Source organism: Heptranchias perlo, chromosome 29 (genome assembly GCF_035084215.1).
Source record: "Heptranchias perlo isolate sHepPer1 chromosome 29, sHepPer1.hap1, whole genome shotgun sequence".
NCBI classification, from domain to species: domain Eukaryota; kingdom Metazoa; phylum Chordata; class Chondrichthyes; order Hexanchiformes; family Hexanchidae; genus Heptranchias; species Heptranchias perlo.
The window spans coordinates 9,078,820-9,104,322 of NC_090353.1; the positions used below are offsets into that span (position 1 = coordinate 9,078,820).

Sequence of the window (25,503 nt, forward strand, 5' to 3'; positions counted from 1 at the left end):
AAGGCTAAGGACCGCAACAATATCCTGTATATAATGCTGAAGACCTGTGCTCCAGAACTAGCCGCGTACAGCAACAAAAATGGCATCTACCTGACAATGTGGAAAATTGCCTGGGTATGTCCTGTCCACAAAAAGTAGGATAAATCCAACCCAGCCAGTTACCACCATATCAACCTGCTCCCAATCATTAGCAAAGTGATGGAAGGAGTCATCAACAGCGCTATCAAGCAGCACTTACTCACCAATACCCTGCTCACCGATGCTCAGTTTGTGTTCTGCCAGGACCATTCGGCTCCAGACCTCATTACAGCCTTGGTCCAAGACTTTAATTCCAGCGGTGAAGTGAGAGTGACTGCCCTTGATATCAAAGCTACACTCAACCAAATGTGGCATCAAGGAGCTGAAGTAAAACTGAAGTCAATGAGATCAGGGGCAAAGCTCTTCAATGGCTGGAGTCATACCTAGCACAAAGGAAGATGGTTGTGCTTGTTGGAGTCAACCATCTCAGCCCAAGGACATTGCTGCAGGAGTTCCTTGGGGCAGTGTCTTAGGCCCAGCTCTCTTCAGCTTCCTCGTCAATGACCTTCCCTCCATCATAAGGTCAGAAGTGGGGATGTTTGCTGATGATTACACAGTGTTCAACTCCATTCGCAATTCCTCAGATGCTGCATGCGGGCATGGACTGCTTCATTAAGACCTGGGCAACATCCAGGCTTGGGCTGATAAGTGACCAGTAACATTTGCACCACACAAGTACCTGGTAATGTTCATCTCCAACATGAACGAACCTGACCACCTCTCCTTGATATTCAATGTCATTACCATTGCCAAGTCCCCTACCATTAACATCCTGGGGGTCACCATTGACCAGAAACATGAAAGTCCTACCAGAGCAGGTCAGAGGCTGGGTATTCTTCAGCAAGTAGCTCACCTCCTGACTCCCCAAAGCCTCTCCACTATCTACAAGGCATGTCAGGAGTGTGATGCAATACTAGCCAATTGCCTGGATGGGTACAGCTGCAACAACATTTAAGAAGCTCGACACCATCCAAGACAAAGTAGTCCGCTTGAGTGGCACTTCATCCACTAGATCTTAACATCAACCACCTGCATACCATGGTTGCAGTTTGTCTAATCTAAAGGATGCACTACAGCAACTTGCCAAGGCTTCTTCGGCAACATCTCCCAAACCCACGACCTCCACCAACTGAAACGACAAGGCCAGCAGGTGCATGGGACTACCATCACCTCCAAGTTCCCCTCCAAGTCACACACCATTGTGACTTGGACATATATTGCCATTCCTTCGTTGCTCAGGCAAAATCTTGGAACTCCCTACCTAACAGTATTGTGGGTTCATCTTCACTATACGGATTGCAGCAGTTCAAAAAGGCCCACTGTCTTCTCAAGGGTAATTAGGGATGGGCAATAAATGTCGGCTTTGGCAGCGATGCCCACATCCCTAGAATGAATTAAGAAAATGCCACATGATTTCTCTGTATTCAGTAGGTGGACTGAATGTATACTTTAACCAGAGACTCAGACTGCAAACCAGTAGACAATTTATTTAAATAAAGCAGCCTAATGATCTGCAATTCAGTGCAAAACTGTATATCTTACTGTAATTATGCACTTTATAACACCAAAGCTTCATACAGTGCCTTTAATATACAAAATATTCAACGGCACTTAACAGTATAGTAGCAAGAGGAATGGAAACATCAAGCCAGAAGGGATGATTGAAGGCTTGAAGAATAGATGAGATTTGAGAAGGTTTATAAAGGAAGAGAGAGGAGTAGAGAGGCGAAGGAATTTCAGGAGGGAGTTCCAGAGAACAGGGCCTTTTGCCACCAGTAGTGGGATGAACAGAGGTAAGATGCATGGAAGGCCAGAGCTGGTGTGGTTGGAATGTTATGTCTGGAGGAGGTTGCAGACGTAGGATAGACCAAACCCATGGAGAAATTTGAAGACAAGGATGAGGATTTTAAATTTAATACATTGGGGATATGAAGATCAGTGTAGATATAAGAGGATGGGAATGATGGATGAGTGGGACTTACTGTAGGACAGGATACGGGCAGCTGCATTTTGGACAAGTTAGAGTTTATGGAGTGTTGACAAGGCAAGGAGAGCGTTGTAATAATTGAATCTGGAGGAGACAAAAGCATGGATTATTGTTCAGTAATGGAAGGGCTACGGTTGGAGCAGAGGAGAAATAATTGTTATTGATGATGGAGAGAATATAGGGTTCAGAGCACAGCTCAGGGTTGAACAGGATGCTGAGGTGATGCACAGTCTAGTTGAACTTCAAAGGCGGCCAGGGAGAGGGATGTAGTCAATATCAAGGGAGCGGAGTTTGTGGCATGTGCTGAGAAACATGCTTTGCAGACAGACATTCTCCTAAAGGAAGTTGTGACTCACCCAAGATTCGATGTCAAAACAGACAGTCCCTTCTCTTCTTTATATATCAAAACAATAAAGGTGTTCAAAATTATGAAAGGTTATGATAGAATAAATAGGGAGACACTGTCTCCATTGGCCAGGGGTGGTGGGAGGTGGGGGGGGGGGTCGGTGACCAGCGAACACAGATTTAAGATAATTGGCGAAAGAACTAGAGAGGAGATGAGAATTTTTTTTATGCAGCGTTATGATCTGAACTGCATTGCCTGAAAGGGTGGTAGAAGCAGATTCAATATTAACTTTCAAAAGGAAATTAAATATATATTTGAAAAGGAAAAATTTGCAGGTGCACGGGGAAAGCGCTGATGAGTGGGACTAATTGCCTAGGTATGTCCTGTCTTTGATTTTCTACATACACTGAACCTTGAAAATGGAGGTTTAAAATGGTGAGCAATGGCCACCTAGCCAGACCGACTGATTGTTGACTAACGTCTGAGGCAAGCTTACCAAAGAAATATCACTCCATTTCTTTTGAAGTTGTAAAAGACAAATGCATTTTTCCATAATTAAAGTAGATGGTCAGCCATTCTTTGACAATAGCATACATTTGTTCTTCACTTGGTATATTTGCAATAACTGAAATGTAACATTTCACTCAATCAGCATTCAATAACAGGAACAACTCAATGTCTCTGCAATCAATCTACATTGCCATATTTAAACCACTTTTGTTTCATAGAAACCATAACCCAAATTTAAATTGATTGACCTTTGCCTACTCGAACAAAAATGTGTATCAAACTGACTGGCCAGTTTTCTATTTGAACCGAGGTTACTAACCTTCAGTCACTGTTGCTAGTAACAGGGAATTTAAATCATTAATCTAATACAGACAAAATACATATTTGTAACATCCCCCATTAGTTCTTTCTTCCCCTCTGCTATTTTTTCCATACATCTGTTTCTACCAACTCTTTGTTCCCACACAGCTGCTTCCACAATTTATTTTACCTTCATCACCCATAAAAGGCCATTTATCCCATCAAGCTTTTGCAGGCTGACCGAAAGAGCTATACATTTAGTTCCATTCCCCGCTCTTTCCCTATATCCTTTTTAAAAATATTTTCCTACTTGCCTTTTAAAAGCTTTAATGGATTCTGCATCCACCACAGCTTCTGGTAGGACATTCAATGTCCTTACAATCCTCTGAGTAAAAAATATTCTCAACCCTCCTTTTGTTCTTTTGGTGATGATCTTAAATTGATACCCTCTGGTTAGCGACTCACTGAGCAGTTGAAATAGTTGGTCCCTATTTACCTTATCATAAACCTTCATAATTTTGAACACCTCTATCAGAGTTCTTCTTACCCATTGGTGTAGTGAAAGGAGCTCCAATTTCTCTAGTGTCTTCTGATACCTAAAGTCTCTCATCTCTAGTAACATCTTAGTGAATCTCTTTTGCACCCTTTCTACAACATCCTTTCTAAAGTAGGGCATCCGAATTGAACACAAAAGTTCAACTGTGGCCCAACCAATGATTTGTCTAAGTTTAGCATTACCTCTTTACTTGTATACTTGATTTAATTATTTATAAAACCTAGGATCCTATCTGCTTTGCATACAGCGTATCAACTTGTTCTACTTTTAAAGATTTGTTTATGTGAACCCTAAAGCCTTTGCACCTGTACTCCTTTTAAAATGTTACCATTTACCTGAAATGTATCATCTTACATTTCTCTGTATTAGATTTCATCTGATATCTATCTACTCAATATACTAACCTGTCTGTATCCTAAAATCGCTCAGTTCTCTTCACACTTAACTACGCTTGCTATTTTTGTGACTTCTGCAAATTTTGGTATCATGCCCTATATTGAGAAAAGCAATAGGCCCAACTCTGACCCCTAGGTGACACCTGTTTATATCTTCCAGTTCAAAAACCATCCATTAATTACTGTTCTCTGTTTTCTATCCTTTAGTTAACTTCCTATCGATATTGCCCCATTCCTTTTAATACCATATCCCTTGATTTTATCAGCAAGACTTCTATATGGCACCTTACCAAGCACCTTTCAAACATTTATGTAGACATCCACCACATTTCCTATACCAATGCACTCAGCAATGTCCTCACAGAACTAATAATTTGTCAGATAGGACTTGCCGTTTATTCATTGTTGCTGGCTTCTCAAAAACCTGTTCCACATTAATCTTACTTTCTGTGCCAACCTTTACTATGACAAAATCCTACGTCCACCATTGCAGAATGACAAAATCCTGTCAACGCTTGCCTGTTATGCTGTAATTGCGTGCTTCCTGGCACGAGGTGGTGCTGTTGAGATTTCCAGTTTCGGGAAATCCGGGAAAGCGCCTTATACTGGGCACAAAACTTCGGGCTGGAAATCACGACTTACATTTTAAAAACTGCCCTGCTCCCTTCTTCAAAATAATAATTCCTTTAAAAAAAATGGGTCTCTGCGTGGCCCTGGTCCCCAGCCCCTGAAAAATAAAAATGTATTCGTTTCCGTACAAGCTTTTTAAAAATTGGGTTCCTGCTCCTTCGCCCCAGCTCCCGAAAAAAAATCCAATTGCTCTCCAACCCTACAAAAATAAAAATTAGGCCACTATTCTGCCCTTGAAAATGAAAAAGGGCTTTTGCTTGGACCTCCGGCTCTGTTTTTTCTGTGGTCTTCATCCCCATTCTTAACTCAGCCTTGAGCTGTGTCTACGCCTCTGCCATCTCTACTGGTTCAAATTTTAAAATAAATTACACAAAAAACAAATCCATGGCTCAGGCTCAAGCCCTGCTCTTTGTTGGCCTGGCTCGTGCCTGCCATTACATTATAAAAATACATATTTCCCTGTCTGATCTTCCGACCCCACTCAACCCCAGTGAATTTAAAAAGCCGGCCTACCGGCCTGACTCCCAGCTCTCCCAGCTCTCCCAGCCAGCTCCTCTCCTGGCTCCGCTTCTGTCTCCAGTGACTTTAAATAGTGGGGTGGGAATGTTTTCCTGGCTCAGACTTTTTTTTCCTGCTTCCATTGGCTACGAGCTAAACCACCACCCGCCTGCCCCCTCCTTTAAGGCTTGCCATTGTTCTTGCTCACCTCATGGCTTTCCCTCCGATCGACTGCTCTTCCAATCTGCTTACAACCCGCTACCATTAGGTCCCACTGTGCCTCTTCTTGTACTGGCTCTGTTAGCCGTTAGCTATGCGCCCAGCCTGGTCATTCTGCTGCCTCGGCCCTGCTTTAGACTCTTTTGTATACTAATGCATACATTGCCCTAAATGTGATCATTTGCTTGTGCTACTGTATGTATTTTTCTGTGTTCCAGTATGATTTTTTTTCCCTTTATTTTCCCACAGAATATGAGGTTTATCTGTAGAGGGTGCTATATTTGATAGATATTAGGCTCTGTTCAGTGCTCTTAATCTCTCTTCTACTAAACAGTTCTTTTCCAGAATGGATGTGCCAATGTCTTCTGATCAAGAAGACCAGTCTGGTTCGGAAGAACACGTGGAAGTTGAAGTATCTGTTTTCCAGATAGAAAGAGAGGAACCTGAAGATGCAATTATACGGATTAGACTGGGTAATCGACTGCGGCAACGAAGGCGACGGCAACGTCTTCGTGCTGCTAGAGATGACGCTGAGAGGGTAGAACCACTGCAAGCTGAATATCCATTACAGGCTGTTGGGAATGAAACTGAGCAACCTGAAATGCATACAGAGATTTCCCAATTGAGCGAAGAACAGCAACAGGAAAATCTTCCTAATGGTCACACTGCTGAGTCTTCCACTGGCGAGGAATCTACCGATCAACTAGAAAGAAATAGAGAGGCTGCCGAATTAAGCGATTTTGGGCGAATTCTAAGACGTAGAGAGACTATACGATTGAGCCAACAAAGGCGGCGTGAACGTCTTCGGAACATGAGTCGTAGTCTTGAGGAATCTCCTGATCCGCTTGCAAGATGTCGAGTGAGTGTAAGGTTGTGTGAACAGCAACGTGAAAATCTTAAAACTATAAATGGTCTTCATTATCCACATGCATTGTCCTGCGCGATTGTGCGTGTGAGTGAGTGTAAAATATTAAAAATTCTTACCTCTGTGTACACTTCCTGGGGGTAATTTTGACTTTGGGTGATAGTGTAAAATGGACAGTATCGATTCAGCCACCATTATACATCTCACACAATTTTCAAAATCAGGAGAGATGTATAATGGCAGCTAAATTGATAGTGTAAAACGTATGCTATCATCCAAAGTCAAAATTACTCCCCTTGGATTCCTACGGTCAAGTTTGTAGCACTTTTTTTGGTCAACTTTTTCCCCTATTATAAATTCTTTTGTCCACGTTTATTATGGACTTTGCCTATGTAATCTCATCACTCAAACTGCACAATTTGGCCACCAGGTTGTGCAATCCAGCTACCAGCTTCCCATAGTTCTCAAAATGCTTTCCCCAATTTATAATATCTAAAATAACGGTTTAACAAAATGTTAAAAAAGTCAGTTACTTATTTCACAATAACATGATTAAATTTATCCATTGAATTGTCTTTTAATGCCTTCATTAAAGTTTTTCCTTGAACACCTCAGCCTCTCCCAAAAAGCTTGGACTTAAGACTTGATACCTTTGCCCAGAGCTATGACGCTGTGAGCTGAATTTGGATTGTGCAATCTGAAAATGTGCAGTGTTCCCAGAATGCATCAGTACTGTTCAGTCAGCTGTACTGCAGAATATTTTTTCTTCAGCTTCTGCTCAAGTTTTTCAAATTTTTTTGAAGAACTGCAGGAGGACAAATTTCAAAATCTTTACTACGGTAAAATTAGTACTGTTTTTATTTAAAAAAAGGTTTGTGTGTGTGTGAGAAAATTGACTGCTCTGAATACACTCTGTTGTAGCCTTTGTTTTGTGATCTATAAACTTTAGAAAGTGAGAGTGCAACTGAGGTGGGGTGGGGGGGATTTGAGAAAGAGTCTGTCTTAATGTAATGTTACTTCGATTTTAAAAAATTAGTTGAATTTTAAAGCTAGCTAATTACCTCACCTGTTTTGTTGACAGTTAGAATTCTAGTGACTTACACCAAAGATGGAAATTTTAATTTCTAATATACCTGTGAGAAAGACAGAGAAAGAAACAGAGAGCAGGGCAGACAGGCAGTTTCTTTCCTCATTCTAGTTTGACTTTTTTTTTTAAAGTTGAATTTTGAAAGCAAACAAAGTCTGTGAGCGAAACAGACAGGAAGGTAGGGTGGGAGGGGAGGGAAACTGGCTGACGGTGAGGGGACCTCTGGCCACTCGCCGCCTGCCCTTGGGGGAAGCATGGGGAGATAGGGAAACTGAATGATTAAGACTGAGGTGAGCATCAACAGAGCATGGGGGAGGCAAAGCTAAAGAGGCTCAGCAGGTAGCTAAGAGGAAGAGGTAGGGGTAATGATTGGAATGAGGGTGTGGTAGGAAGGGGAAATGATAGTGGAAAGGTGATGGGGTGAGGGACACAATGGGAATAAGGAGGTGGAGGAAGCTCAAGTAATTGGAGGAGGGAATGGGAGTGGAGCAGCTGAGAACCACATTTTCCCCACAACCTCCACCCCAAATGCAGCCTGCAGCAGTTGGTGGCTTCTTTCCCCAACATACTGCCCAGCACTACCCAACTGAAAAGGAAAGAAGAAAAAGAGAGAAGCAAAAATAAGAGTTAAGAGAAGAGAAAGACAGAAAGAACCAAAGAAGAGGCAGAGAATAGAACAGTAAGACCAAGACAGCATAGACAGAAAGGAGAGAGGCATATTCTGACATATTGTGTGCAAAGCCTTGGGAAATCGACTAGTGATATATTAAAAGTATTGTATCTGTGTGCACTTTGTCAACTCTTTCCATTACAAATTCCTATATCTACATTTATAATGGAGTCAGGCTATACTTACACCTTCCTGGTAGTGAAGGTGTTGCAGTGCCACCACTGGCAGGAGGTTGTAATTACAATGTGACAAGTTTACATACAGTTTCCATTTTAAAAAAATTGACATAGAATTTACAATGGAAAATATAAAAATAAGGACAGAATATGAGAGTTTAAAATGGGGACTGGTCTAAGTCTGCATGTCCTGGTCTAATTATATCCCGGCCTCTAATCCTGCTTCACCTGAAGACTATACTTGGTTTTGATACCCGTGTGCAATGCCACGGAAGTTTGACTAATAATATTTAAAATGTTGTATCTGTGCGCATTTCCTGTCAACGTTTTCCATTATAAACATATCATGCTGTAATTGCACCCTATATACATCACCACTGGCGGGAGGGTGTTATACAGTGTGATAAGTACATAGGCAGTTTCCATTATAAATGTGGACATAGGAATTTGTAATGGAAATATGTAAAAATAAGGGCTGAATGCATGACTTTAAAATGGGAACTGAATTATATTTGTATGCCTAGGTCCAATTATTTCCTGTCCTCTAATCACACGTCACTTGAGCACTACATTTAGTCTTGAGAGTAGGAATAAATGGGTCTTTTTCGGGGTGGCAGGCAGTGACTAGTGGGGTACCGCAGGGATCGGTGCTTGGGCCCCAGCTATTCACAATATATATCAATGATTTGGATGGGGGAACCAAATGTAATATTTCCAAGTTTGCTGAGGACACAAAACTAGGTGGGATTGTGAGTTGTGAGAAGGATGCAAAGAGGCTTCAAGGCGATTTAGACAATTTGAGCGAGTGGGCAAATACATGGCAGATGCAGTATAACGTGGATAAATGTGAAGTTATCCACGTCGGAAGGAAAAACAGAAAGGCAGAGTATTATTTAAATGGTGGTAGATTTGGGAAATGTTAATGTACAAAAGGGACCTCGGTCTCTGAAAGCAAACGTGCAGGTGCAGCAAGCAGTTAGGAAGGTAAATGGTATGTTTTTTTAAAATTCGTTCATGGGATGTGGGCGTCGCTGGCGAGGCCAGCATTTATTGCCCATCCCTAATTGCCCTTGAGAAGGTGGTGGTGAGCCGCCTTCTTGAACCGCTGCAGTCCATGTGGTGACGGTTCTCCCACTGTGCTGTTAGGAAGGGAATTCCAGGATTTTGACCCAGCAACGATGAAGGAACGGCGATATATTTCCAAGTCGGAACGGTGTGTGACTTGGAAGGGAACGTGCAGGTGGTGTTGTTCCCATGTGCCTGCTGCTCTTGTCCTTTTAGGTGGTAGAAGTCGCCGGTTTGGGAGGTGCTGTCGAAGAAGCCTTGGCGAGTTGCTGCAGTGCATCCTGTGGATGGTACACACTGCAGCCACTGTGCGCCAGTGGTGAAGGGAGTGAATGTTTAGGGTGGTGGATGGGGTGCCAATGAAGCGGGCTGCTTTGTCCTGGATGGTGTCGAGCTTCTTGAGTGTTGTTGGAGCTGCACTCATCCAAGCAAGTGGAGAGTATTCCATCACACTCCTGACTTGTGCCTTGTAGATGGTGGAAAGGCTTTGGGAAGTCAGGAGGTGAGTCACTCGCCGCAGAATACCCAGCCTCTGACCTGCTCTTGTAGCCACAGTATTTATATGGCTGGTCCAGTTAAGTTTCTGGTCAATGGTGACCCCCAGGATGTTGATGGTGGGGGATTTGGCGATGGTAATGCCGTTGAATGTCATGGGGAGGTGGTTAGACTCTCTCTTGTTGGAGATGGTCATTGCCTGGCACTTGTTTGGCACGAATGTTACTTGCCACTTATGAGCCCAAGCTTGGATGTTGTCCAGGTCTTGCTGCATGCGGGCTCAGACTGCTTCATTATTTGAGGGGTTGCGAATGGAACTGAACACTGTGCAATCATCAGCGAACATCCCCATTTCTGACCTTATGATGGAGGGAAGGTCATTGATGAAGCAGCTGAAGATGGTTGGGCCTAGGACACTGCCCTGAGGAACTCCGCAGCAATGCCCTGGGGCTGAGATGATTGGCCTCCAACAACCACTACCATCTTCCTTTGTGCTCGGTATGACTAGGTATGTTGGCCCTCATTGCAAGAGGATTTGAGTATAGGAGCAAGGATGTCTTACTGCGGTTATACAGGGCCTTGGTGAGACCACACCTGGAGTATCGTGTGCAGTTTTGGTCTCCTTACCTAAGAAAAGATATACTTGCCATAGAGGGAGTGCAGCGAAGGTTCACCAGACTGATTCCTGGGATGGCAGGATTGTCGTATGAGGAGAGATTGGGTTGACTTGGCCTGTATTCACTCGAGTTTAGAAGAATGAGAGGATCTTATTGAAACGTATAAAATTCTGACAGGGCTAGACAGACTGGATGCAGGGAGGATGTTTTCCCTGGCTGGGGGGTCCAGAACAAGGGATCACAGTCTCAGGATACGGGTTAGGACATTTAGGACTGAGATGAGGAGAAATTTCTTCACTCAGAGGGTGGTGAACATGTGGAATTCTCTACCACAGAAGGCTGTGGAGGCCAAGTCACTGAATATATTTAAGAAGGATCTAGATAGATTTCTAGACACAAAAGGCATCAAGGGGTATGGGGAGAGAGCGGGAATATGGTATTGAGGTAGAAGATCAGCCATGATCATATTGAATAGCGGAGCAGGCTCGAGGGGCCGAATGGCCTACTCCTGCTCCTATTTTCTATGTTTCTAGACTCACTATCTGCAAAGCCATGGGAGAACAACCAAAAATATGTTAAAATCAGTAAATGTGTTGCAAGCTCCATTTTAAAGATAGATACACATCTTTGTTACAAATTCTGAGACTGCACTAGATATTCTCAGGTGCCTCATTATATTCTAGGTGCCCCATTATGGAAAGGACATTAAAGCCATTGAGTATGTAGGATGATGCCAGGGATGGGAACTATAGTTATGGGGGAGACTTGAGGTATCCGGACTATTTCCACTGGAGCAGAGAGTGTTAAGAAGCAATTTCATAGTGTCTTTTTTAAATTATAATCGATTTTGATAGAGTGAATAGGGAAAGATTATTTCTTCTGGTTGGGGAGTCAACAATTTAAAATTGTCACTAAGAGTGAGGAGATACGTTTGAAGAAATTTCTTTACGCAGAAGGTTGTTGAATGCTTTGCAGCAGGGAGTGGTTGAGGGAGAAACCACTGCACCTTAAGAGAAAATTGGATAAATATTTGAAGCAGAGGAAGATACTGGGCTCTGGTGGAGCATATGGAAGTGTAATTAGTTTTGGATTGCTGTTACAAAGGGCGCATATATAATGGGCTGAATGGCTTCCTGCTGCACCCAAAACTTCTATGGCTCTATAGCAATTAGCTATCAGTCACTTTCAATTAGCAGGTCCACCTGTACCACCAGATGAGGCTGAAAAGTCTCCATATCCCCAAAGCACAGTTAGCACTGTAGCCTCCTGACTGGGTAAAGGTAGGTTCAGAACAACTACTGTATATTAATTGTTTCATGTATTATATTGTATTGGATTAAAACAGAAATCCTGCTTCCTTCATTTTCTTCTTCTTTATGAAGTCTTTCACACTACATTGGATTGATTTTTCTCCTGCCCAATTGAAAGCCCATTGTGGCCTCACTGCCTATTAAACTCTTCCAGGTTTGTGCCTGAGACCCCCTTCGCTGGCTTTCTCCCAGTCTCTTCAAGTTCAGGCCTCCAGCCTGGTTGCCACTTGCCCCCACTGCCTTCCAGTTTGGGTCTGTCCACTTCCATCTCCAAGAATGCTACCAGTTCAGGCTTCCCAGACCCACTTGCTGCTCCCTGCTTGTCTCTGCTTCTTTCCTCCAGGAGTGGTCCTAGATCAGGCCTCTAGCCCTGACTGCTCTCCCCATTGTACCTCATTACTGCTTGCCAAACAAAAATCACACACACACACGCTTACACTTTTAGGACACTGTTTTTAAATCTGTTTGAAATTGATTATTAAATATATAACTATCAATATAATATACATTGATTAAATTAAATTGGATAAATCATCATTTTAATACCCTACTAGTTAATCTGCCATGGTGTTGCACATGACTAATCATAAACAAATCAAATTTTTCAGGTCAAGCAAGATTGGAGGATGGGGGATAATGGAACCAATGTCTGGGGAGGGAGGAAGACGCAGATAGGAGGGGAAGGGGAGGAGGCAAATGGAGGGAGGGAAGAGAGGAAACAGGTGGAGAGAACAGGGAAGAGGAGGAGGGTGAGGAGTGAGGGAAAATGAAGATGGAGAGAGGGGAATGGAAATGAGAGAGGAGGGGGGCAAAGGGCACAGGAGGGGCTGCTTTTTAGCAGATTTTTTCTGTGAAATCTCAGTTCAGGGAATGGGGCTGGGTGCCAATGATTAGAAATTCAGGGGAGGGGTGGCGATTGGATCTTGCACATTTCTGTCTGCTTCTCTCCATGTCTGTGCCTTTCAGCTATCTGTCTTAGTTCTCACAAATTAGAATTTTACATCTTAAATATGTGCACACTTTCTGTCAACTTTATCCACTGTAAATTACTATGTCTGCCAATGTAAACTTGTCATGATGTAATTAGAACTTCTCACATTGGAGGCACTGCAGCACCATCATTTGCAGGTGTAATACAGTGCAATAGATTTACATAGGTAGTTTCCATTATAAATGTGGACATAGAAATTTATAATAGAAATATGTAAAAATAAGGGCAGAATTTATAACTTGAAAATGGGAACTGAATTATGTCTGCATGCCCTGGACGAGTGATTTCCCCCTGCCTCTAACCCTACTTCACCCTAATGCTACGGTAGATTGACAAGTTTTCTAACTCTCCGCAAAACACAAATGATGCTGTCTGCTTGAGAAGCATTTAAAATCTAACTCATTTGTTTAAAGAGAATGCGAATTAGGATGAGGAAAGACACTGTACCTATCTCTCAGACTGATAGACTTTGAAGTAAAAAATAAAAAGTTTTTATTTAAAAGTGGAATTGAAAAACTACTCATTCATTGTCTAGTTTGCATTCAGATCCTTTTCAAACACACATGAACTGTTCTGGACAGAAACAAAATTTGACTCTTGCACTAAGAAAAATACATAATAGAATGTACATAATTTAAACACAAAAGCCATAATAGGTGTGTAATCAGTAAGAGGTCAAATGTGAAATGGGGCATTGTTTTTTCATCTCTCATACACAAAATACATATATGTTTTAAAAAAGGACTCAATATAAACTTTACCTGAATGAAGCTTTTAAAACGAGACCTCTAGTTTTTCTTCAAATAATTTTTAAAAACAACTGAACAGATACTGTTAGAAGCTGAAGAAAACTACTCCAACAAGTGGTCTGACTAAATGCTACTGATCTATATTGGGAAATTGTGCATACTGCACATGCTGAGACTGTAGCATCTGCCTTCAGCTGACAGAACATCAAGTCAAAGCCTAGGCTTTAAGAAAGGCTAATACCTTTAGTTAAAACTTTTAAAAGGATAAATAACACAAAAGAAAAATTCAGTAGATAAATTTAATCATAGTATTGTTAAATATGTAATTTTTAAAAGTTTTTTTTATTTTGGTGATAACCTTATTTTAGATATTAGAAATTTCAATTACTGACAAAAAATGGCAGACAGCTTTTTTTCCACAAAACATTGAGTGATGTTTTAGACTGTTGTTTTTCAGACTGGAGGAAAGTATACAGTGGTGTTCCCCATGGGTCAGTATTAGGACCACTGCTCTTTTTGATGTATATTAATGACCTGGACTTGGGTATACAGGGCACAATTTCAAAGTTTGCAAATGACACAAAACTCAGAAATGTAGTAAACAATGAGGAGGATTGTAACAGACTTCAGGGGAACATAGACTGGTGAAACGGGCAGGCATATGGCAGATGAAATTTAATGCAGAGAAGTGTGAAGTGATACATGTTGGCAGGAAGACTAAGGAGAGGAAATACAAACTAAATGGTACAATTTTAAAGGAGGTGCAGGAACAGAGAGACCTGAGGATCTATGTACACAAATCTTTGACAGTGGCAGGACAAGTTGAGAGAGTTGTTAAAAAAAAAGCATATGGGATCCTTGGCTTTATTAATAGAGGCATAGAGTACAAAAGCAAGGAGGTTATGCTAAACCTTTAGAAATCACTGGTTAGGCCTCTGCTGGAGTATTGTGTCCAATTCTGGGAACCACACTTTAGGAAAGATGTCAGAACCTTGGGGAGGGTGCAGAGAGTATTTACTAGAATGGTACCAGGGATGAGGGACTTCAGTTATGTGGAGACTGGTGCAGAGAAGGTTTAGAGGAGATTTGATACAGTACGTGAACAGTTTTGATAGAGCAAATAAGGAGAAACTGTTCCCAGTGGCAGAAGGGTCGGCAATCAGAGGACACAGATTTACGGTGATTGGCAAATGAACCAGAGGTGACAGGAGGCCATTTTTTAAAAATGCAATGAGTTGTTGTGATCTGGAATGCACTGCTTGAAAGGGTGGTGGAAGCAGATTCAATAGTAACTTTCAAAAAGGAAATTGGATAATTACTTGAAGGGAAAACATTTACAGGGCTACGAGGAAAGAGCAGGGGAGTGGGACTAGTTGGATAGCTCTTTTAAAGAGCCGGCACAGGCAGGATGAGCCAAATGGTCTCTTGTATCATTCTATGACTTGATTGGTTCTCTTTAAAAATATATATATTTTTTTAATTGGGAGGTTCTTTCTGCTGTTCATTTAGAACTGGTTGTTTTCAGAGGTTGTTAGTAATTTTTCATCAGGAGTTTTCAAGCTGCTTTCTTCAGTTTTGATTTGTACATTCCTTGCCTCTTAAAATTCTGATTTGCTGCTGTTTAACTTTGAGGCAATCAACAAAGTGTAATGGCAAAACGTTGACAACTTATAAATAGACATATAAAGAACTACTCAAAACTCATGATACGTGAATCAAGGTTTATATGTACAGGAATTGCATGTAATACATAAAACTTTTAATATATTACAGGTATGTAACGCACCATTTTATATTTCCAGCAACAAAGGGGTTGTGCTGACACAAACCATAGGCTTCAACCAATTTTGAACTGCAAGCTCCACTGTCTATTTTGAATAGGCTATAGACAAAAGAAAAGCTTGCCGAGAGAGTTTGGCCTACAGCATACTTGGCTGGCGCTCACAAAATCTGACATAGCAGCAGCTCTTAAAGGGCTGCAGCTTGCCAAAAAAGAGGAAGTTGTGGTGGGGGACAGAAAGGTTGCCTAATTGATTATAATAGCACAGTGAAGAGATGTGGTCTGTACTGTTACTTTTGATACTGAAGAATTGTAGAGCTGTAGAGCACAGTAGCAATTTGGATAAAGACAAGCAGAGTGTGTCAGGAGGGTCAGAAAGTTTAATAAAGGTAATAGGGCATTAGTGGCTATGGTCACATCAGGGAAAAATAGGAAAAAGTTAAAATTAAAGGCACTATATCTGAATGCACAAAGCATTCGTAACAAGATAGATGAATTAATGGCACAAAGAGAGATAAATGGGTTTGATCTAGTAGCCATTAGAGATGTGGTTGCAGGGTGACCAAGTTTGGGAACCAAATATTCCAGGGTACTTGACTTTTAGAAAAGATAGGCAAAATGAAAAAGGAGAGGAGGTAGCCCTGATGATAAAGAATGAGATAAAGAAAGTAATGAGAAAGGATCTTAGCTCAGAAAAAAAATAAGGATGTACAATCAGTATGGGTGGAGCTAAGCAATAACAAGGGGCAGAAAACACTGGTAGGAGTTGTTTACAGGCCCCCCAACAGTAGTTATAGTGTTGGACAGAGTATAAATCAGGAAATTAGAGGAGCATGTAACAAGAGTAACGCAATAATAGTAGGGGACTTTAATCTTCACATAGACTGGGCAAACCAAATTGGCAAAAGTAGTTTGGAGGATGAGTTAATAGAATTCATTCGACAGTTTTCTAGAAAAATATAATAGAATGGTTACAGCACAGAAGGAGGCCATTTAGCCCATGCCGGCTCTTTGTAAGAGCAATCCAGTTAGTCCCACTCCCCCACTCTTTCCCTATAGCCCTGCAATTTTTTTCTCCCTTCAAGTATTTATCCAATTCCTTTTTGAAAATATATGTCAAGGAACCAACTAGGGAACAGGCTAGTTTAGATCTAGTATTGTGTAATAAGACAGGGTTAATTAGTAATCTTATAGTTAAGGATCCTCTGGGGAAGAACGATCGTATGATAATGAATTTCATAGAGTTTGAGAGTGACTTAGTTAAGTCCAAAACTAGGGTCATAAATTTAAACAAAGTCAATTATCTAGGTATGGGGGCGAGATTACTAAGGTAGATTGAGAAATTAGATTAAAAGATATGACAGTAGATAAGCAATGGCAAACATTTAAAGAAATAATTCATAATTCTCAGTGAATATACATTCCCTTGAGGAATAAAAACTTCATGGGAAAAGTGATCCAACCGTGGCTAACTAGAGAAGTTAAGGACAGTATTAGATTAAAAGAGGCTTACAATGATGCCAAAAAGAGTAGAATCCTGATGGTTGCTGATTTCTAAAACCCTCCCAAAGGATGAACAAGAAATTGATAAAAAGAGGGAGAAAATTGAATGAGAGTGAACTAGCAAGAAATATAATAACAGATTGTAAGAGCTTCTACAAGTATGTAAAAAGGAAGAGATTAGCGAAAGTAAATGTGGGTCCCTTAGAAGCAGAGACAGAAGAAATTATAATGGGGAATAAGGAAATGACAGAGATGTTAAACAAATATTTTGTATCTGTCTTCACAGTAGAAGACACTAAAAATACCAGAAATAGTGAGGAATCAAGGGTCTAATGAAAGTGAGGAACTTAAAGTAATTAAGATTAGTAAAGAAAAAGTACTGGAGAAATTAATGGGATTAAAAGCCGACAAATCCATGGACCTGATAGCCTACATCCTAAGGTTTCAAAAGAGGTGGCTGCAGAGATAGTAGATGAATTGGTTTTGATCTTCCAGAAGTCTCTAGATTCTAGAACGGGCCCCATGGTTTGGAAGGTAGCAAATGTAACCCCGCTATTCAAGAAACAGGGAACTATAGGCAAGTTAGCCTGACATCAATAGTAGGGAAAATGCTCGAATCTGTTATCAAGGATGTAGTAACAGGGCACTTAGAAAATCATAATACGATTAGGCAGAGTCAACATGGTTTTATGAAAGGGAAATCGTGTTTGACAAATCTATTAGAATTTTTTGAGGGTGTAGATAAGGGGGAAACCAGTGGATGTTGTATATTTAGATTTTCACATGGCATTCGATAAGGTGCCACGCAAGAGGTTGTTACACAAAATTAGGGCTCATGAGATTGGGGATAATATATTAGCATGGATTGAGGATTGGTTAACGGACAGAAAAGAGAGTAGGAATAAACAGGTCATTATCAGGTTGGCAGTTGCTAACTAGTGGGGTGCCGCAAGGATCAGTGCTTGGGCCTCAGCTGTTTACAATATATATCAATGACTTAGATGAGGGGACCGAGTGTAATGTATCCAAGTTTGCTAACGATACAAAGCTAGGTGGAAAAGTAAGCTGTGAGGAGGACGCAAAGAGATATAGCAGGATAAGTGAGTGGGCGAGAAGGTGGCAGATGGGGTATTACATGGGGAAATGTGAAATTATCCAGTTTGGTAGGAAGAATAGAAAAGCAGAATATTTTTTTTAAAAGGTGATAGAGTAAGAAATATTGGTAGTCAGAGGGATTTGGGTGTCTTTGTACACAAATCACAGAAAGTTAACATGCAGGTACAGCAAGCAATTAGGAAGGCAAATGGTACGTTAGCCTTTATTGCAAGTGGGTTGGAGTAAGGAGGTCTCGCTGCAATTATATAAGGCTCTGGTGAGACCACACCTGGAGTACTGTGTACAGTTTTGGTCTCCTTACCTAAGGAAGGATATACTTAGAGGGGGTGCAAAAGTTTCACTGGAGTGATTCCTGGGATGAGAGGGTTGTCCTATGAGGAGAGAGTGAGTAGAATGGGCCTATATTCTCTGGAGTTAGGAAGAATGAGAGGTGATCTCATTAAAACATATAAAATTCTTAGAGGGCTTGACAGGGTAGATGCCAAGAGGCTGTTTCCCCTGGCTGGAGAGTCTAGAACTAGGGACATAGTCTCAAGATAATGGGTCAGCCATTTAGGACCAAGCTGAAGAAAAATTTCCTCACTCGGGGGTTGTGAATCTTTGGCATTCTCTACCCCAGAGGGCTGTGGATGCTCAGTCATTAAGTATATTCAAGACTGAGATCGATAAATTTTTGGACACTAAAGGAATCAAGAGATACGGGGACAGGGTGGGAACATGGAGTTGAGGTAGATCAGCCATGATCTTGTTGAATGGCGGAGCAGGCTTGAGGGGCCGTATGGCCTACTCCTGTTCCTATTTCTTATTTTCTAATTGAAAGTTCTGCTGCAGGAGGTACAAAGGACGGTGGCCCAATTTGGGGCTAAAGACTCAGTAAAGGCCCAGATGCCAGCTGTATGAAGCGAGACAATGTAGTCACCCAGCTCCCTTGTACATGCAAAAGAAGAAAACGTTTTCTGGTGTCAGGACGAAGGTGAAACTAATTGTATTGCTCAATTTGTCTTCTTTCTTTTGTGGGTCATTGGCTATGGCACAAATCTAAGTTGAGAACTGCTGCTCCTCTGGGAAGTACCATTTTAAGCATGGTGTACAACTGTTGCTGTTTTGTGCACGCTCTTTCAATTTGCTCAAGCTGGGTGGTACACCTTTACTGGAGCAGAAAGTAACGGATGTGGAACTGCAAAGATAAATACTCAGGCTTCCAGCCCAAGGCACTCCTCTACTCTTTCTTAGTGGACTCAGCAGCCATGAATGCAGAGGATAGGCTGCTTCTCCTAACAGCCATTCATTAGTTGATCTCCCATGGCATTCTCCATGGAGCGCCAAGGCCAAGTCTAGCCTTTTGATGAGATAGAGGATGGGGGAATAATTGAACCAGGTGTAGACGTTATTTAATCCCCATTTTAAAATCCACAACCATTTACACAATGAAAATCACACCCATTTTCAATAATAGCAAAACTTAGGACAACTTGGGAAATCACAAAAAAACAGTTGTATAGCCCACCAGATATTTTAAAGTAAGATAGTAGCCCAAGGTAGAGTAGGTTAGAACCAGGAGTTTCTCTGCATTACAGGCTGAGGAGCTGGGAGTTGCAAAACTGAGGCTAGGAGGGTGTAATTAGAGCATAACAAAGTTTACATTGGCAATTTTCTTCGTAAATATGGATGTAGGACTTTATAATGGAATGCATACAGATGTTAGATTATTAATGTTATAAATCAGCCTCCCACTTGGAGTCAAGACCAAATGTAGATTTCAGGTGAAGTGCAGTTATAGAGCTGGGGACAATGGGCTTAGAGTGGCAGATGTAATTCAATCCCCATTTTAATGTCATACATCTGTCCTTATTTTTATATTCCTACTAGTTGATCTCCTGTGGTGTTGAACATGGGGAGTTAAAATTTGTATAGTCTTTAGGTGAAGCGAAGTTAGAAGGCTGGGAATAATTGGATCAGGTTAGCAGAAGTAATTCAGTTCCCATTTTAAAGTTATAAATTCTGTTCTTATTTTTATATTTCCATTATAAATTCCTGTGCCCACATTTATAATGGAAACTATCTATGAAAACTTGTAACACTGTAATTACACCCTCCCACCAGTGATGATGCTGCAAATCAAGTGTGTCCAACCTACAGCCTCAGAGCTCGACCAATGCCTTTGGAGCCCTGGCCACTTAGTCCTATTTGCTCTTTTATTTATTGACTGCCACTTAATCCTGTTGAGCTTTATTGGTCTGGAGGTTTGGAAAGAGCTCTATTTAGCACTGTTGTTTCATTGGTGGATAAATCCTAACGACAAAGAGATCTGTTAGTATCGGCAACTTCAGATATATGGGGCTTCCAAGCTCCATCTGTACCTATGTGGCCCACAAAGTCAAGGGGCTCTATTTTAGCACCCGCTATCGGGTGCGTTCCTGGCGGGGGGGGGGGGGGGGGGCTCTGAAAATCGGGGAATCCCGAAGCGGGTCGGGAGCCCGGCTCCAACCCACCCACTTCCAGGTTCCCCACAGACGCGCCGACGTGCGCGCGCAGCCCCCGCATGTGGGACTCCCGCAGGCAATTAAAGCCAGCGGGGTGCCACTTGAGAGTATTTACCTTGGTATTTCAGGTCATTAACAGACCTGATTAAGGGAATATGTCAGGAGGGGTGGGATTTTAGAAACAACTGGGACTGTTTCCCATACTGGGGGAAACACTCCCAGTTGAAATGGACGTGTTGCAGCTATCAGCCTGTGGCAGCTGCAAAGGTCCATTTGACAGCTGGGGGGGGGGGGGGGGAGGAGACCCTCACTCATTGCAGGAGGCCAATCTGTCACTTGGGACAAAGTTTGGCCTCCACCACCCTCCTCCTGGCAATCAAATTCACCAACTTGCACACTTACCCCGGGGTCCAGAGACATGTACCTACCTTGCGGACCCCCTCAGATGTACATCTTCCGGATGGGGGCCACCGTAGCTGCAGCCATGACCTCCTCGGAGGGCGAACAGCATCACCAGCCTCGCCGGCCAAGCTGTCCACCTCTGACACGTGGAGCTCCACAACAGTGCTGTGACACATCCACCTGCACAGCAGGAGGGAGGGCAACCGCAGAGAGAGATGCGTCGCAGGGGGCACTACCCTCGCCACAGGGTCCACAGACCGAGGCTCAGCCTCCTGGACCTCTCTGAGCAGCAGTGCACACGGAGGCTCAGAGTCACTCGACATGTAGTCGTGGACATCTGCAGCCTTCTTCATACCGAGCTGCTCCCGGCTGGCCCGAGCACCATCTTCTTACCTGTCGCTGTCAAAGGCACCACTGCCCTCAACAACTTCTCCACATCCTTCCAGTGTGCCACCGGGGACGTCACCGGCGTCTCTCAGTCGTCTGCACAAAAGAGCCCTGCAAATACATCTACACCCACTTTGCAGTGACACAATGGGTGGCATCTGGTGTGGGTCTTCATTGTGATCCTCAGGAAAGGGCATTATTGCACAAACCAGACAAGATTCGCAAAGATGTGGCAGTAGTGGTGCCAATATAATATGGATGTGAGTTGATCAGAAATTAAATATAAGTAAAAACCATGACAAACCCTCAAACACCCTTGTGCATCCCCTTCATGCTCACAACACGTTTGCCTTACGCTGCCCACTGCACATATGTGATGCATGCCCTGTGGCTGCAGCACAGGTAGTGGCAGGTTGAGTGAGGCTGACTGTGAAAGAGATGCATGAGAGGGTGAGTATGAGATAGAGCCATGAGATTGTATGAGGATTGGGTTGAGTGGTAGTGGCGGGATGAGTACTGGCGAGGTGAGTAAGTGCAGGTAAGATGAGGATGAGGTTTGAGTGGGTGTGAGGGGTGATGTGACAGAGTAGTGTTGGCAGTGCAGAAGGAGATGTGGGGTGGGGACGGTGATGTGGCAGACGGAGTGTAGGGGAATGAGTAAGTGTACTCACTTTGGCTGACCTACTTAGGTCATTGCAGCACGTCCTGCACTGTATGCAGGTGGGCGATATGTTGCTGGGTGCAGGTGACCTCCTCTGCCACCTCGAGCCAGGCCTTCCTGGTGGCAGAGGCAGGCCGTTTCCTCCCGCCTGCCGGGGGCGGGGGGGGGGGGGGGGGGGAGGGGGGGAGATCTCTGTCCTCCCTCTCCTCCTCACCCCATCTAATGATACCTGTAGTGAGGCATCATTAAACCTGGGAGCAGCCTTCCCCCTGGGCTGCTCCATGCTGTATTTTTTTCCTATTTGTTGCAGCATCTGTCAGTGGAGGACTACCCCTTTAAATAGAGCTCCTCCAGCTGACAGACCTTACTGCGCATGCGCAGTCCGCCTGACGCGCAGATCAGCAGTGGGGAACCCGGAAGACCAGGTAAGTGGATCCAATTAAGCTGCGATCGCGCGCGGGGCAGACTGATTTCGCCAGGCGCATTACCCACGTGCCCAGTAGCCCCCCCGCCACGAACCCGCAGCCCTGGCAATATCGAGCCCATGAACCGTGGACACCCTGCCTAGGACCTTTTAAAGTTTACTCTTAGCTATTTTGGCACCATTTATGGAATACTTATTTTCTGCCATTGTTCTGCTCACTTAGATATTTTGTTCAACTCATTTTGTAGTTCCTGAGCTGTCTCCTCAGAATCAACTGCCCTCCCTAGTTTGTTACCATCTGCAAATTTGATCAATTTGCATTTAATTTCTGAATCCAAGTTGTTAATATAAATTAGAAACAGTAGGGATCCAAACACTGATCACCCATTCTGACATAACCCCTAATAAGTACATATGCTTTGTAATCGATTCTCACGTTACACTCTGAATCTCTAATACTTTTAGTTTATCTAGTAGCTTTTCACGTGAATCCATGCCAAACAACATATTGCAGGGCTTTCCACAATCCACTTGGAATGACACTTCCAAAAAAAGTTAGGGAAGTTGTTTCGGCGGGATATTTCTCTTCTGAATCTCATTGGCTGCTGTTTACTAGATTATCGTAAAGGTAATCCCCAGATTTAATCCTCACATCAATTACATTATTTTAGTCGATACTGAAATAAGAATAACATTAGCTGTCTGTGTCCAATAGTAGCATAAAGCAACAGGCTGAGCATAATATTTTAATTCATTATTTTAGGGATCAGAGGATTAAATTAATTGTTTTTCACTCAGCAGATCATTTGGAAAACAGACCTTTTAAAGTGACAGATAGTAACCTAAAGTCATGAATGTTTGGGCCAGCATTTTAATTATTTTTAGTATCAAAGAATTAAAATTGTTTATTTTCCTCAGATCTGTTAGAAAGCATTAAAAAAAACTGCAAAGAAATAACATGTATTACAATGGAAAATAGCAACCATTCCAAAGTAAAAGAAACGTGAGAAATAGTAGCCTAAAGCCACAGGTCAGCCACATATTTTAATTATTTTTTGCACCAGAGGATTAATTATTTGGTTCTTGAAATTTAACTATTTATTTTGCACAGGCACAGAAATTTATTCATTTTACTTGGGTGTAGTAATGCGGAAGAAAATTATTTATTTAACCTCAGAATAGCAGTAAATGTAGTGAAAGGAATCAGAACAGGCATGATTAAACTTTGTGAGGTGAAATCCCAGGAGAAGTTACTTTAATTCACTCAAGACACAAGGAGTTTAAAAATTAGCTGCATTCAAAAATCATAACAATGTGAAGCCTAAATCAATACGTGAACATTTGTTTGGATGTCTCCAACAGTGGAGGAAGGAGCCAAGCCATGTACGAACAAAAATATACTGTGATTTGCAGTTATGTGCATTACATGATAGTTATTCAAATCCATAATTTTTGGGGAGTATTTACAAGTGTGGAATGTTGAAATTATTGAGTTGGTAAGGAAATTTCAATAGGTCAGCCTGTGACTCTCTGCCTATTAATTTTATTGGCTGCAAAATCACAAGCTGGAGATGCATAATTTCTTGATATGTACTTTATACGCAACAGGACCACAGAAACAGAAAATAAACTTGTGATGGCTTTAAGGCAGGAAAGTAAAGACAGGAATTGCAGACAACGGAGAAAGCAGTGAGGTGTGGGAAGAGTGCCTGAAACTACAAAAGGGTCTGTGGAATGGTTGGGAGAAGAGGCTTATGGGCAGGAACACAGTGGGAGGTTGGTGTCAAAAGAAGTTTGGGTCTGACTTTCCTCAGCTGTATGCCCCAAAAGGCTGGTAGTCCTTGCTCCTCTCTAATACTACCAGATCCCAGCACTTCCAGATTCTGTCTCCATGCTCTGAAACCTCATCCCCAGTCCTGCAACCCCAGACTCCTCAGACTCTCTTTCACCCCCCCTCCTCAGATCCCACAACCATCTGAGTGCTCACATTCTCAGAGCTACCTGATCCCAGGACTATCTCCAATGCTCCCACACACTGACATTTCTCCCAGATTCCAGGAGCTGCCCCAGAGTTCCTCTAAACCTCAAAATATTTTTGGACTCTAAGGGAATCAAGGGATATGGGGATCAGACAGGAAAGTGGAGTTCAGGTTGAAGATCAGCCATGATCCTATTGAATGGCAGAGCAGGCTCGAGGGGCTTTATTGCCAACTCCTGCTCTTATTTCTTATGTTAACCTCTCTCTCCAGTGTTCCCAAAAGCTCCCCCCCAGTGATTCTAAACCCGGCTCAAAAGTACTGCTAGATCCTCTGACTCCAAACCAGTACTGCCAATGCCAAGGCTAATTGCCCAGGTGCTCCTAGGTGCTAGGGCCACCACTGATGCAGGTGGTATCCCTCATAAAAGTATTGGGCATAACACCCCAGTTCTTATAAAACTTCTGACTGATCATGAGCAACACCCTGGGAGATTCACTATTCATGATTCTATTTTAATTGCCATCAGAAATATATTTAAAGCATGATATAATACTTCATCACAATGGCAGCTATTTTCTCTTGGAAAGTGGTAGAGTCCCTTAAGACTCCCAAGATGTGTGTGAATTTTAGCCATGCATTTGCTGTTCTTAGTCCCCACTAACGTACAGCTGATTATAATTTTAAATCTTGTGCAATAATAATGGTAAAGATCAGTATCTTTACTGTGACATCTAACATTAATTGTAATGCCTCCAAATTAACCCATCTTGTATTGTAATAAATTGACTTGAAATTAAGAGAGCAAATCAAGGCCAAAAACTTAGAATTATGTACATAGTTTTGCAGCCCAAAATCATGAAGTGGGAATGTGGTTTGCTTTGCTTTCTGCTGTATTTTTTTGGCTGCTGATTTTTAAAAAAAATACAAAACTTTTAACAACATTAATAATTAACAACTCTACTTCATAAGATACCAAAATATGTGGCAAAATGGGCTTCTATTAAAAAAAGACTTCTTTACATTTTAGAAATTTCCAGACACCCCATTCAAAGACGGAGTTAGTAACAATTCAAAGCTATGCAAGTAAACACGTTCCTAGTTAAATTATGGTACAGTACTTCACAGCACACTTAAAATCACTTCTAGCAGGTTCTTATTCATTCTGTCAAGCTGCTCTCGGGCGGTTGTACAGTTCCTACCTTTTGCCAGCCCAGAAAACCAGGA

At 42.2% G+C, this 25,503-nt stretch overlaps 1 protein-coding gene across 1 annotated transcript in view; it reads left to right on the forward strand.

Moving 5' to 3' along the window:
- LOC137299368 (E3 SUMO-protein ligase PIAS4-like) overlaps positions 1–25,503 on the forward strand; it is an 80,331-nt gene that overhangs the window by 6,239 nt on the left and 48,589 nt on the right. Inside the window, exon 2 of the mRNA XM_067968062.1 lies at positions 5,854–6,378. Within this exon, the coding sequence (XP_067824163.1) occupies positions 5,866–6,378 (513 nt within the window). The 5' untranslated portion in view covers positions 5,854–5,865. The remainder of the gene's footprint in view (positions 1–5,853; positions 6,379–25,503) is intronic.